The sequence below is a fragment of the Cyprinodon tularosa genome, unplaced genomic scaffold (genome assembly GCF_016077235.1).
Source record: "Cyprinodon tularosa strain WSP-4 unplaced genomic scaffold, ASM1607723v1 ctg652, whole genome shotgun sequence".
NCBI classification, from domain to species: Eukaryota; Metazoa; Chordata; class Actinopteri; order Cyprinodontiformes; family Cyprinodontidae; genus Cyprinodon; species Cyprinodon tularosa.
The window spans coordinates 277,501-290,388 of record NW_024039399.1 but is presented as its reverse complement, the minus strand read 5'-3'; the positions used below and the strand labels follow the sequence as shown (position 1 = coordinate 290,388).

The 12,888-nt window shown below is 39.0% G+C and overlaps 2 protein-coding genes across 2 annotated transcripts in view; one reads left to right on the top strand and one right to left on the bottom strand.

Moving 5' to 3' along the window:
- Positions 1 to 237: 237 nt before the first annotated feature.
- tpk2 (thiamin pyrophosphokinase 2) lies at positions 238 to 6,240 on the top strand. The gene is made up of 8 exons (XM_038308980.1): positions 238 to 333; positions 410 to 651; positions 2,552 to 2,615; positions 2,690 to 2,820; positions 3,570 to 3,688; positions 5,288 to 5,420; positions 5,495 to 5,591; positions 5,676 to 6,240. Exons 1-8 carry the CDS (start codon positions 264 to 266, stop codon positions 5,720 to 5,722), a joined length of 903 nt encoding a protein of 300 aa, XP_038164908.1. The 5' UTR covers positions 238 to 263; the 3' UTR covers positions 5,723 to 6,240.
- Positions 6,241 to 9,636: 3,396 nt separating this feature from the next.
- The window catches only part of LOC119799189 (rho-related GTP-binding protein RhoA-C), a 15,124-nt gene continuing 11,872 nt past the window's right edge, over positions 9,637 to 12,888 (bottom strand). Inside the window, exon 5 of the mRNA XM_038308992.1 lies at positions 9,637 to 11,466. Coding sequence (XP_038164920.1) covers positions 11,293 to 11,466 — 174 coding nt within the window. The 3' untranslated portion in view covers positions 9,637 to 11,292. The remainder of the gene's footprint in view (positions 11,467 to 12,888) is intronic.

Sequence of the window (12,888 nt, the reverse complement as noted above, 5' to 3'; positions counted from 1 at the left end):
TTTGCCAACCGCCATAAAACACGAAGAAGAAGCTGTGCATAGAGTCCATTGATTTGAATGGCGGTTGGCAAACAACATTTTGGTGCATTGTAGTCACCAACCATTAAGGAATTTGGACCAAGACTAACAAGCTAAAAAAAAAAATATATATATATATACTTTTAATTGACGTGTTAATTCACAGATGGATGGTTTAAGTAATCTGTAACTTCTGGGTCCCGTTCAGTGCACATGCGTGCCGAACAGCTGACTGCTGAATTAAAATGGCTTCCAGCGGCTGGTCTGAAAAAATCCTGCATCTGCTTCGACGAATGAACAACTTTTATTTAGCAGGTAGCTCGTTTTAACGCCGCACATCCGGTTCTTCAGCAATATTCAGCCGCCCGTCTCTAACGAGCTGTCTCCGCAGGTTCTGGTCGGTCCAGCTGCTTCAGGTTTGAGATAGACGGAGCCCAGGTTGGCTGGATTCCTCCTCATGTAGCCTCCCTGCTCACACCATACACTGATGTGTTCTCCCCACCACAAGAGGGCGCTGTGTCGCTCTGTTCCAGCCTGGGCTGCTATGATAGAAGGTCAGAGGCCGTGGATGAAGTTCTACAGAAGCTCAGACAGGAGAGCTCCCTAAGCTGCCTCAGAGGATGGAGGGATGAGGTCAGATTCTACACCTCGGTTCTATTATCAGTACTTATTTTAGTAGTGGTGTCTTCATGAAGCATCTTGAAGCGTTTCGACACATTGTTAAACTGCATTGATACTGTCTCGCAGAATACTGACACCTGCTGGGCATTTAAAGACACTACAGGCAGCTGATAGGACAGACTAAACTGAATTGATTTGATGCCCTAATACCAGGGTCGATTCAAGGATCAGAGGTTTAGGGGTTCTGAGCATCCAGAGAGCTGTCTGTCCTGCCATGATTCAATTCACTGTTTTCTACATAAACATTTTCTATATTTTTGAAACTTGCTCAGTGCCTTTTCCCAATTACTCACTCCATCATTCACTAATCCATCTTAAATGAAACTTTTGCCAAATACCCATAAAGGAAAGCACAAAGCAGTATTTGTTGTGGAAGAATATTTCAACCATTTGAACTAGTTCTCACAAAAGGCTCTTTTTTGTGTGCCAAGTAAGTGGGAACTACAACAGTCCTAACTGTTAAAGCTACAGTGTGTAATAATTACAGGGATATACAGTCAAAAATGTAATATATTATACATAACTATGTTATTTATCATCATCTACGAGCTCAGCCTCCTAACCTTAATATTTGCGTTACCTTAGAATTCGTTATTTATAATTACATAGGAGCGGGTCTTGCAGCCATGGAGGCAGACATCTTTGCGGTACGGCAGCGCAGAGCCAACAAACTAGCGATTGCGAGATCGCCCATTACGCTCGAAAGTAACTAAGGCAAGTTGAGAGAGATGAACTGAGACGGTACTGAAATCTATACCCTACACAGACTAATAAATACTATCTGTAAAATTATCTATGTAAACAAACCTCATCACTTGAGAATTTAAATTCTTGTCAGACCATTCAGATAACTTTTTATACAGTTCATCTTCAACGATGCATTTTTCTTCAATAAAACATGACTAAGTCTCACCTTTAAAGTGTCATACATCTGTTCTAATTCATTCACTTTGTCTTACTTTACTGATTCAGAATTGTGCCGATTGATTCTGGGCTCTTTTTAAACACAGTTTAGTGAGTCAATTAGAAACAACTCCCGATCGGTCACATGACTTTCTTGAAACGACAGCGTTTTGCCCTTTGGGCTGGATGCATGCACCGATGCATCAGTGTTTCTGGACCCATCACTATATTTTAGTTCTTTTGGAGTATTTACAGTTTTAGCTGATCCATCCACAGGCCCTGTTTCTCTGTGGACGATGACTCCTTCTTCCCAGGTTCTTCTTCACCCGTACACGTTTTTTCCTTTAAGTCTTGGGTTGATACACATTTCACACCAACACATTCGTTTCCAGGACACCAACCCATCTCCTTCTTGACTGCTTTGACAGCTGGATGTTCCCTTGCTTCCTATTCCCCATTTGATGTCTTTTAATTTAACACAGGGACGTCGAATCATCATTCTACCCAAAGATAAACCAGACATTTGGAGGTCTGCGATTCTACTGGAATCCTTTCCCATTTCTTGTGTTTTCGATGATGTCAGAAAAGGAAGCACTAATGTGTATTTATCCAAAAAAGCTTATGAAGCTACTGTATGATCAACTCATATAAATGCAACGTAATATTAGTATTTGTAAACTACTGTCCTCCTAAATCACCTTAAACAGAATCACTTTTATTTAAATTCTTGTCAGACGAGTCGGATAACTTTTTATACAGTTCATCTTCAACGATGCATTTTTCTTCAATAAAACATGACTAAGTCTCAATTTAAAGTGTCATACATCTGTTCTAATTCATTCACTTTGTGTTACTTTACTGATTCAGAATTGTGCAAGTTGATTCTGGGCTGTAGCATCACTTCCATGCATGCTTCAATAATCCAATCTGAGGCGGTCCTGTTTTTCAGAGGTACAGTGTGAAGCCCAGGTTCTCTGATCAGCCTCTGATGTGGATGGAAAGAGCAGCTACAAGTACGTTTTAACGTTTTAAGTCCAGAGCTGCGGAGTCTGTTGGTGTTTGATCTGACTTTGCTGTTACTCCAAAGGTCTTTTTGGTGTCAAGAGGTATGGAGTTCATATCAATGGATACACCATCAGTGACAGCGGGGAGATAAGCATGTGGCTAGCCCGGCGCTCTGCTACCAAGCAGACGTATCCTGGACTGCTGGACAACATGGTAGGTGCAGCAGGAGACTGGGAAACCATGTTGATCTTCATCACATTTTAAATGGAAACTGACACAATGGCCATTTAAAATAAAATACCCAAAACAAATGAATCAGATCTCTCAGATCCTAAAATTACTATTTCAGGCCAAAAATGTAAAAAATGTGGAATTAAATGATGGTGAAGATCACTTTGTCATGAAAGACAAATAACCTTTATAATAGCCTTAATAGCCATTTTGGGAAATTATTAAAAAGAATGCAAGCTTTCCATAATTATTTTTGAAACCATTTTGGTTGATCACAACCATTTTACAACAAATGGAAAATGGTTGTGATCAGACTCAGACCCATGGAGGAAATGTGCAGCTGTGCTGCTATATCATCCTCTGACATGGGAGCTTGCTCAGAGCTCGTCTGCCTGGCTGTGTGTTTCCTGGACTGGGCCGCCTTTTACAGCTGCCTTTTCTATTTCTGCTTCTCTCTCCTTGAACCCCAGTCTGCCTCGGCAGATGGCCGCTCACACTGAGCCTGGTTCTGCTGGAGGTTTCTCCCTGTTAAAAGGAAGTTTTTCCTCTCCACTGTCGCTACAAGTATGTGTAGTTAAAGGATTGCCTTCGAGTCAATGAGTCGATGCAATCAACTGTTTTTTCTTTAGATAGGAAACTTTGAATGCCTTGAGATGACGTGTTGTGAATTGGCGCTGTATTAAGAAACTGAATTGAATTGAATTTCCTGAAGTGTTGGCATCTCTCCTCAGGCGGCTGGAGGTCTGGCTGCTGATGCTGGAATCAAATACACTCTGATTAAAGAGTGTGAAGAGGAGGCATGCATCCCAGCAGACATAGCCATAAAGGCTCATCCCGTATCAACTGTGAGGTGAGCTGAATTCTGCTCATAATCCCTCAGTAGAGAAGTTGAAGGACAACAGGAGGTGTTACTTATCCCTGCTGGCCCACTCCTCATCTTCCCTTTGACTAATCGCATCTGTTCATCTAGTGGTCTGACTTTAGTGGATCTTTCGCTGTTATCTTATCTCATCTATTTATTTTCTACTTGCTGTAATTTAAGCATATTACCAGATTATACTATTTTCTGACACCTTGACTACCAGGAGGAGAACATCTGAGGTCTTTTGTATTATTATTAAAGTCCACCACAAAATCAAACATCTGAAGGAGGAGGATTTAGACTAGTGGAGATCTTTTAATGTTTTTATTAAAATTCCCTTCATATTCCTTAATGTTGATAGAAAAACAAACAGATTCTTCTACTGTTTCCAGCTGAAGCTGATTTAAAGAGGAAAAGTATGGTTATATTCAGAATTCAAACTTCTGAAAGTATTTTAAATATTACATTTGTTTCATACTGTTCAAAAAATGATAAGTGTTTTTAACTAAGAGTAATTTTCATTTGAATGTGCTTTACTGGAGGCATCCATGTTTGTCAAAGAACTCTACTGAGGGTGTGCAGGTGGAGCAGTGGATAGTGCGTTCGACCCGGGTTCGAATCTGGCCTGTTCTCCTTTGCCGCATGTCTCTACCTCTCTCTCATACCCCCTTTACTGTCAGCCTACTGTCAGAAAAACGCGCCACTAGTGCCATAAAAAAAAAAAACACTACTGCCACCCACTTGTTTGTGACGGTGCGGTATCGGCTGTTGATCAAGCCCCAGTGCTGCATCTGGTGTTTGTCACAATTCTTCTTCTGGCCGGAAGTTTGAGGGCAAATCCTCCCTCTTCAAGTTGGCAATTCAACGACGAACCCGTCCGTTGAGGATCAGGAATTGGAAAGGTGAAATAACAAATTTTTTTCTTAAATTTTTCCCGATGTATGCCATGCACGTGGGCATTGTCAGTTTCACTATAGCTCTGGTGAATTTCAGTGGTTAAGTCCTCTGGAAATCTTCAATAATTGTTGTTGATTGCAGATGTGTCTAGTAGTTCCCATTGATTTTGCTTGTAAAGCGGGGAGAATGGCGCTAGGCTTATCGCACCGTGACGTCACTGCCGGCAGATGGCAGGAGGGAGGGGTTACTATATTTGGGCAAAAATGGCCGCTCTCAGACTCTGTGATTATGTCGAAAATTTTTATTTTTAATTTTTTACTGATTAAGGCTAAATTAATTAGATCACCGTGAACGTATTTGTTTTAGATATAAATAATGATCCATTGATCACTCCTTGCTGACTGGACTTTTCCTTTAAAACCTTCACTCCTCATATGGATTTCACTATTTGATGCTTCACATTTTTTAACCTGGAAAACTATTCAAACAAGTTAATCTATTCATTTTATTTATTCAACATATTTGTGCTTGAATGTTATGTAAAAAAAAAAGTGATGGAAGCCTGGTTCCATAGGGAAGAGGACTTAAAAGACAAAAATCAAGAGCATGACTGAATTTGTTATCTTGAGGAATTTACTTTAGATCAAACAGGCAAATGTCTCCCTTTAACCACTGGCTCACGTTTGGCAGCTACACCTATGAAGATGAAGAGGGGGTGTTCCCAGAGAGCCAGTTTGTCTTTGACTTGGAGCTCCCTCTGGACTTCAAGCCACGCATAGGAGATGGAGAAGTTCAGGAATTCTACCTGCTGCCAATAGAAAAGGTTGGTTCTCAGACAGTCCTATGTTCTCAGAGGGATCTAGAGAATCTGCCTCAGAAAGCTTCATCCTGTTTCAGGTGAAGGAACTGCTAGCCACTGATGACTTCAAGCCCAACTCTGCCATGGTCGTCCTAGACTTCCTCATCCGACACTCGTTTGTTGAACCGGACACAGGTGTGTTGCTTTCTGCACCGTTTTCAGCTGATGACATGAATGACCAAGTCAAATATTTCATGCTAAATGATGCTTCTGTTTCAGAGCCATATTATCAAGAATTTGTAACAGGACTCCATCAAACCTTATAGACAAGAAACGCCACCTTGGTTTCCACTCGGTGGTGTGGATTCAGTAACCGGAGGCAGAGCGTCGAGGGCAGTGAATCAGATGAGGACAGGAACGGATCCTGACCATCTCAACACTGGGAGGGCTTCTGTATAAAGAGAGGACAGCATATCCTAACTGTCAAAGTTTAGCTTACTTCAATGAGCGATGCTCAGTGCTCACACATGTTCAGATCAAATGCAAAGGATGAATTGAAGTAGAAGGTTTTATGCATAAATTCATATCTCTGTTTAACTGCAAAATTTCTTACAAACTGCAAATGATGAAAAAAAGATGAGAAGGAACATTGAACCAATGAAACGCCTCTTAAAATGTTGAATTGTTTAAATGGTTTAAAAGTTGTTGGCTTTTTTTGAGTGAAATTACCTTTTCGTCTTTGGTAGAAGTTATTTAAAGGAATTCAGAATTCAAATTTCTGAAAGTACTTTAAATATGAAGTTATTACATACTGTTCAATAAATGATAAGCGTTTCTTTTTTTTTAAACTTTTTATTTATTATTTTTTCAATTTTACATTAAAACAAACAAACAAACTAAAAAATATGAACGGAGAAGGCGATAAAAATACAGCAAAGGTATAACAGAGTCCGAGTTTAGTGGATGTGGGGGTCACACAAGTCTTAAAAAAGGTTTATCTGTCGTTCAAGTCTTATTGAGGGTAAGTCCTTTCCGATTTGTGTAATCAAACCATTTCCTCCACTGTTCTTTCTGGTATTTGTACTTGATCCTGAGGTGGTAGGTCATTTCCTCCATTGTGAAGATTTCCTCTACTATTAAAATCCATTGCGTCAGGCATGGGGGGTCCCTTTTAAACCATTTTCTGGTAATCGCTTTTTTAGCTGCCACTATCAAGATTTTGAGAAGATAGATGTCTTTCCAGTGTATGATAAGCGTTTTTAATTAAGAGTAATTTAAGAGTAATTTTCATTTGAATGTGCTTTATTGGAGGCATCCATGTTTGTCAAAGAACACTACTGCCACCTACTGGTTTGTGACGTCACAGTGCGGTATCGGCTGTTGATCAAGTCCCAGTGCTGTATCTGGTGTTTGTCACAACGCGCTATTATCCAAGTCATCTTGAAAACATTCTTCTTCCAAATGTTGGCTACATATTACGTGTTTTTTCTCTGGCCAGAAGTTCGATGGTAAATCCTCCCTCTTTAAGTTGGCGATCCAACGACCAACCCGTCTGTGGAGGATCAGGAATCAGAAAGGTGAAATAAAAGCTTTTTTAAAAAATAACTACTTTGTTTTTCCACTTTTACCCGATGTATTCCAACATCTAGCTGCCATGCACGTGGGCATTGTCAGTTTCACTATAGCTCTGGTGAATTTCAATGGTGAAGTCCTCTGGAAATCTTCAATAATTGTTGTTGATTGCAGATGTGTCTAGTAGTTCCCATTGATTTTGTTTGTAAAGCGGGGAGAATGGCGCTAGGCTAACCGCACCGTGACGTCACTGCCAGAAGATGGCAGGAGGGAGGGGCTACTATATTTGGGCAAAAATTATTATTGTTCTCATTATTTTACTGATTAACACTAAATTAATGAAATCACTGTGAACGTATTAGTTTTATGATCCATTGATTATTCTCTGCTGACTGGACTATTCCTTTAAAAACCAAATGTTTAGATTATGTTGGAACTGTGTCATTTATATGGGAATATTTGATCTCAGGAAAATAATGAATAAATGTCTCCTGGAGACATTAACAGAAATCCAGACTGTGGTGTGAACATTTAACATCCAAAATAAACCGTTAGCTCACCTTTAAAACAAAAGCAAAGGTGATTACTTCTTGTTGTAACAATGCTTGTTGGTAATAAATCCCAAAGACTACAGGGTTCCTTTAAGAGGTGCCACTTTTGTGAAGGAAATGAATCGGACACGAAGGAGGACTTCATGTCTGATCCTCCATACTTCGGTTGGTTGGAGTCGAGATTGCGGGCAGGTCATCCTTCCTCTCCGTTCTGATGAGCCTTTTTCTTCAACAACATCATGGAGGAGAGTTAAAAAAAAGAAAGGCCTCTGATTGCAGATCCACTCAAGACTTTTCTGTTTTGAGATGGTCTCTGTCCTTTTTCACATGAAAATGGAGCAACATTCCAGTTTCCAGATGTGTAAATCTGGTAGAAAAATCACAGCTTTAACTGCTGTGAAAGTTGTTTTGTTTTCAGATATTAGCCTGGCTCATGCGGGATGGTGTGGATGGGTTTTCATGGAGGTCTGGATGTTTATGAAAGCTGAAATCTGAGGCATCTTTCTGCTTAGGGTTTGGAGTTTCTGACATAAACAGCTTCTTTCACTCCTCAAACTATCTGTCCAAGATTTAATACCTTAATCATATGGCACCTTTGTAATTTTCAGCGTGCTTTACATTCCTTAAATTTTACATAAAAGCAACACAAATATGTAAAAGCTAGTTCACCCAATTAGTATATTGTCTAATATTTACAGGTTTTAATCAGAGCTTTAATGAGGAGGGCTTTAGGGAACTTTATTATAAACTGGGAGTCCTGACCTATAAAGGACATGTTTCTTTCATCTCCACTCAAAACTTTAAAACCAACGAGTTGAAAGAAACTGATTGTCGATCATAAGAACGCAAGGAGGAGGTGCCTTCACCTGCAGAAAGTGGAATATTTCAACTGCTTTTCCACGAGTTCAGCAACACACAGAGGAAATGGTCCAATTCCACAATAAAATATCAGAAACATAAAAAATATCTAAAAATGATAAAAAAAAAAAAAAAAACGCTTTTTTAACCCTTTATGGGGAACTCTGGGAAATTTTTTGAAAATACAAATTTCAATCTAATATTGTTATTGGAATCCAGGACAAGACCTTATTAATTTGTAACATGGATATTTTGATGGTAAAATCAATGTAAATGTAATAAAAAGAAATGCCAACTTGCCTAAATATATTAAGAAAAAACAAAAGTGATTCTATGAGAAATACATGAAAAACAATCTGAGAGTGAAAGACACACATTTCTTTGGTACAACATAAGTAACATAACATACCTTAGAGGCAATAATGCTGATAGGGCAATTACATTTTTTTAGTTTACAAATCTAAATATAATTGTTGCCTAGGCTTATTAAATAACTTTTCTTGACTTAACTTTTTTTTCCAATTGAATTTACAGTAAATATATAATTCAAGGGCTCTCTAATTGATCAAATGCCAAAATAAGATGTACAGCCATGTAGCAGTTTCTTTGCTAAATGGCTGGATATAGATCTTGTGCTTCTAGACCTCACTGAGGGACAGTGGGACTCCATTTGTAAGGGCTATGCAAGTGATCAAAAATGGAAACTTGCCTTATAAATCAAAATTGTGCCCCCTAAAATAAGTATATTGCATCTAAATAAGAAAATGGAGCTTAAAAAAAAATCTTATTTAACTGCTAAAGTCTTATTCATATGAGTATTTTTCTTACCTACTGAAATAAGTTGCAAATATCACCTTTTCAGGAACATTTTACTTTAAGTTATTTTTTTGCTCGGTAAAATGCAGATAGGAATTGTGACAATGTAAGATTTTTAAATGTTACAAACAAAAGTAAACCTCCCTAATCATTCTGTTGTTTAAACGTTAATCGCAGCAGAGGAGGAAAGGTTCATATCAGATAACCCCCCCACATCTGTTCAGCATTTTTTCATGAATCACTCTTCTAAACAAATAAACTGACATAGAACCAGTCGACGTCTCCTGCCTGAAGGAAGCAGATCCTACTCATGGTAGAGAACACAGGTTGACTCAGACAGGAAGCTGGTCCTTGCCTTTACGCCATTTTTTAGAAGACAGCTCTGTGCTACACTCCACTTGATATTACATTATTAAAATAGCATAAGACAATGAACAACAGTATATTTCTCTGTAGACTTTATTACCTTTAAAATACATTAAAAATTGCAGACGTTTCAAGAAAGGTTTGTGTATAAAGGAATAATTGTCTTACAAATCCTTGAGGAGCTGTGTGCATTTCAGAATTCACCATCAAATGTTTCCAGAATGAACACGACACTGACCTAAAGTTTGATAAAATACAAGCCAAGCCAGTAGAATATCACATAAGGTAACAGAAAACACACAAGAAGGTGAGTTAGCTTGCAGACAGGAAAGGCGTTACGTTCAAATCAGCGATGATTTCAAATAAACAGAGAACTACAGTACATAGATGTGTCTCAGTGCCTCAGTATAATGGATCGCTTAACAGCAGGACATATGACTCCGCAGACATGTTGACTTATTTTCTGTTTACTAGTTTTTTAGGGTTTTCTTCCAGCAAAGAAAATGAAAAGCCCAACATGAACCTGACTGTAAGGAAAAAGCTGAGAACAGTTTCTGCAGGAAGACTGTAGAGACACATTTTACCGAAAACACTGAAACATCAGCTCAACATGGAACATGGAGACCTCCATTTTACCAACATCTGGCACTCCTTCCCACAATTAAAAACCTTAGGAATCTTCTCCTTTAATATTCAATTTTACTTTTCAAGCAAAATAAACACGTTAATATGAGTTAGATGACATCTGCTTTACTACAGATGTGTTTAAATGCAGAAAAAGCTGAGAAATATTGAAAAGCTGTCACTACACAGTTCAGAGTATGTGCTTAGTTTTGCTGTATTCATTATTTCCCCTTTTTATGGAAATATACACACATAAATATCTCAGTAACAATCAAAGGGTATGTGTGACTCACAAATGATTTCACATGGTTGTTTTTTCCCTAATCTTAGACTGTGCCACATATTGGCTGCTTTTGTGGAAAATTCTAGTAAGAATCAAATTCTGGTAGAAAAAATTAACCTGAAATTTGCACTAAACTAAATAAGATTTTGGGTGAAAGATGCTGAACTGATCAAAGGGCTTTAATCCAGATTCTTTAAAATTCCCTAAGCAGCCACCCTTTCTGTAATCTCTAACATGGATTTGATCAATAGTAATCCAGATTTTCTACTTTTCCTGGCAAAGATTTTTGTTTTCTTCAGAGATCCTGTTGGATCAGGACATTTATTAAACATCTATAACATAAATCATCTCATACTCTGCAGTCTACAAGAGTAGAAACATATATTTTGTAACTGCGTAGCCAGAATAATTTCCACCTATTTAACAGACTCAAACTTAAAGCCTGAATTCAGACCATCAAATACAGCTTCATACTAGACGAGCTGCGGTCCAGATAAAAAAACCTGCAGTAGGAATAATATGAAATGAAGCCATTAGATCAGGTGTGGGTGTAATGTTGACCTTCTTTTTTGATGCTTTAATTCGTAATAAGATTCATTAATTTTTAATGAATCCTTATGTTTAAGATATTAGCTTATATCTAAATATATAACATTAAATGTCTAATTCTCCCTTTTTCTTGGTTAATTTTCCCTTTGGCTGTCATTGAAATATGTTTTACTCATTGCAGTTACACAGAATTGAAATTTAGCCTGCTGTGATGAAAAAGCGGACCCAGAAGGAATGCCTGGCCTTTCCGTTCCCACCATGAACTCCAATGGCTGCCCTATAGCAGAGTGCAGCCGCTCTTCCTGCCTCTTCTCTTGGCCTGCAGCGCCGCTCTGGTGGCCATCTCAAAAACCTCCCTCACACCATCTTTTGTCTTGGCTGAGCATTCCAGGTAACCGAAAGCATTGATCCGGTTAGCCATGTCCCTTCCCTCCTCTGACTTCACCGGTTCCTGATTGGACAAAACATGAAGAAAAACAAAATTAGATTCAATTAGGAACTCAGTAAAAATAATCACCCAGTATGTTATGCGTATTCCTACATGATGAACAATAAAAAGATGAATCTGGGTTCCCCTTTGTACAAAGCAGAGCTTAACCATCGTTAGAGCAAGACCCAACAAGTGAGAGATATACAAGATAGTACCACAGTAAAAAAATAATGAGGCTGCTTTATCCCTTTCAATCTTTTCTTAACAAAAAATGGAAAATAAAACATAGATTTGAATAATAAAACAAATATATGTGCGAAGAAACATCAGTAATTACTAATGACTATCTGGGGTATTACTGCCAGTATTGAAGGAGGAAATCAAGCAGTTGGTGGCGGTAATGCACCAAAAGTTGTTTGCCAACCGCCATAAAACACAAGAAGAAGAAGACGGAGGAGGGAATCAAGCAAATCAAAATGTTGCGTGGAGAAGATTTCGATTGTTTTTTATAGTTGTTGTTGATCTTCTTTTTTGTGTTGGTTGGCAAGCAACTTCCGGAGGGGCATTACCGCCAACTACTGGAGTGGAGAGTGAATCGGGATGTTCAGCCAGACGGAGATGACGAGTTCTGCTCATGCGCTCTAGTTGTCAGAGAACCGAGCCAGGGAAAAACCAAGCCGAGCCCACCTCTGGAACTGGTCTGCAGTTAGCTTGGTTCGGTTGTGTCTATCTCGGTTCAGTTCAGTTTGCTTTCCATGATAAGTCATCTCAGTTACTGAGCACGTACCGGTCTCGGCACGGTTTTTCAAGGTTAGCGTAAATGGGGTTTATCGTTGCTACAACAGATCCAATAATGTTTTGCGAAGAGAGCACTTCCAAAGCAATATGGAATATATCAGCTCGTCTAGTGACCATGGATGATCACTTCTATTCAGGGTGTATTGTGGGAAATTTCGAGTCCACCACTTTTTCATCCACTAGACCAGAGCTCATGGATTAGCGGACCACGGTCTGGATCCAGACCCACCTGCTGGCTAATCCAGACCCAACCTGATTTAAAACATTTAGAAATCACTGCATGTTGCCTGACAACTGTCTAAACTAAACTTCACTTGTGCCGCTTCACCTGTTCTTATGGTAAAAATGGTCTTCTAGCCTCAGCCTCTTCTGTTTACCCCATGGGCGTAGGTTTGCATAGGGACCATAGGGACATGTCCCTACCAAAATTTTGAACCGACCTAATTGTCCCTACCAATAATTGGATGTGAGCAACATATTTATAATTTACAGCAGTAGTTGTTGCAGCAATAACTTATTTTCCTCTCGCAGCTCCTCTGCCTGGTCTCTCCTGTCCCTTTCATGTAGCAGCGCATGGAACTGTGCTGTGCTGTTTAACTCCACTCTCATTGGTTGTTCTGCCTTAGGTTCCGCCTTCTCTCCCTC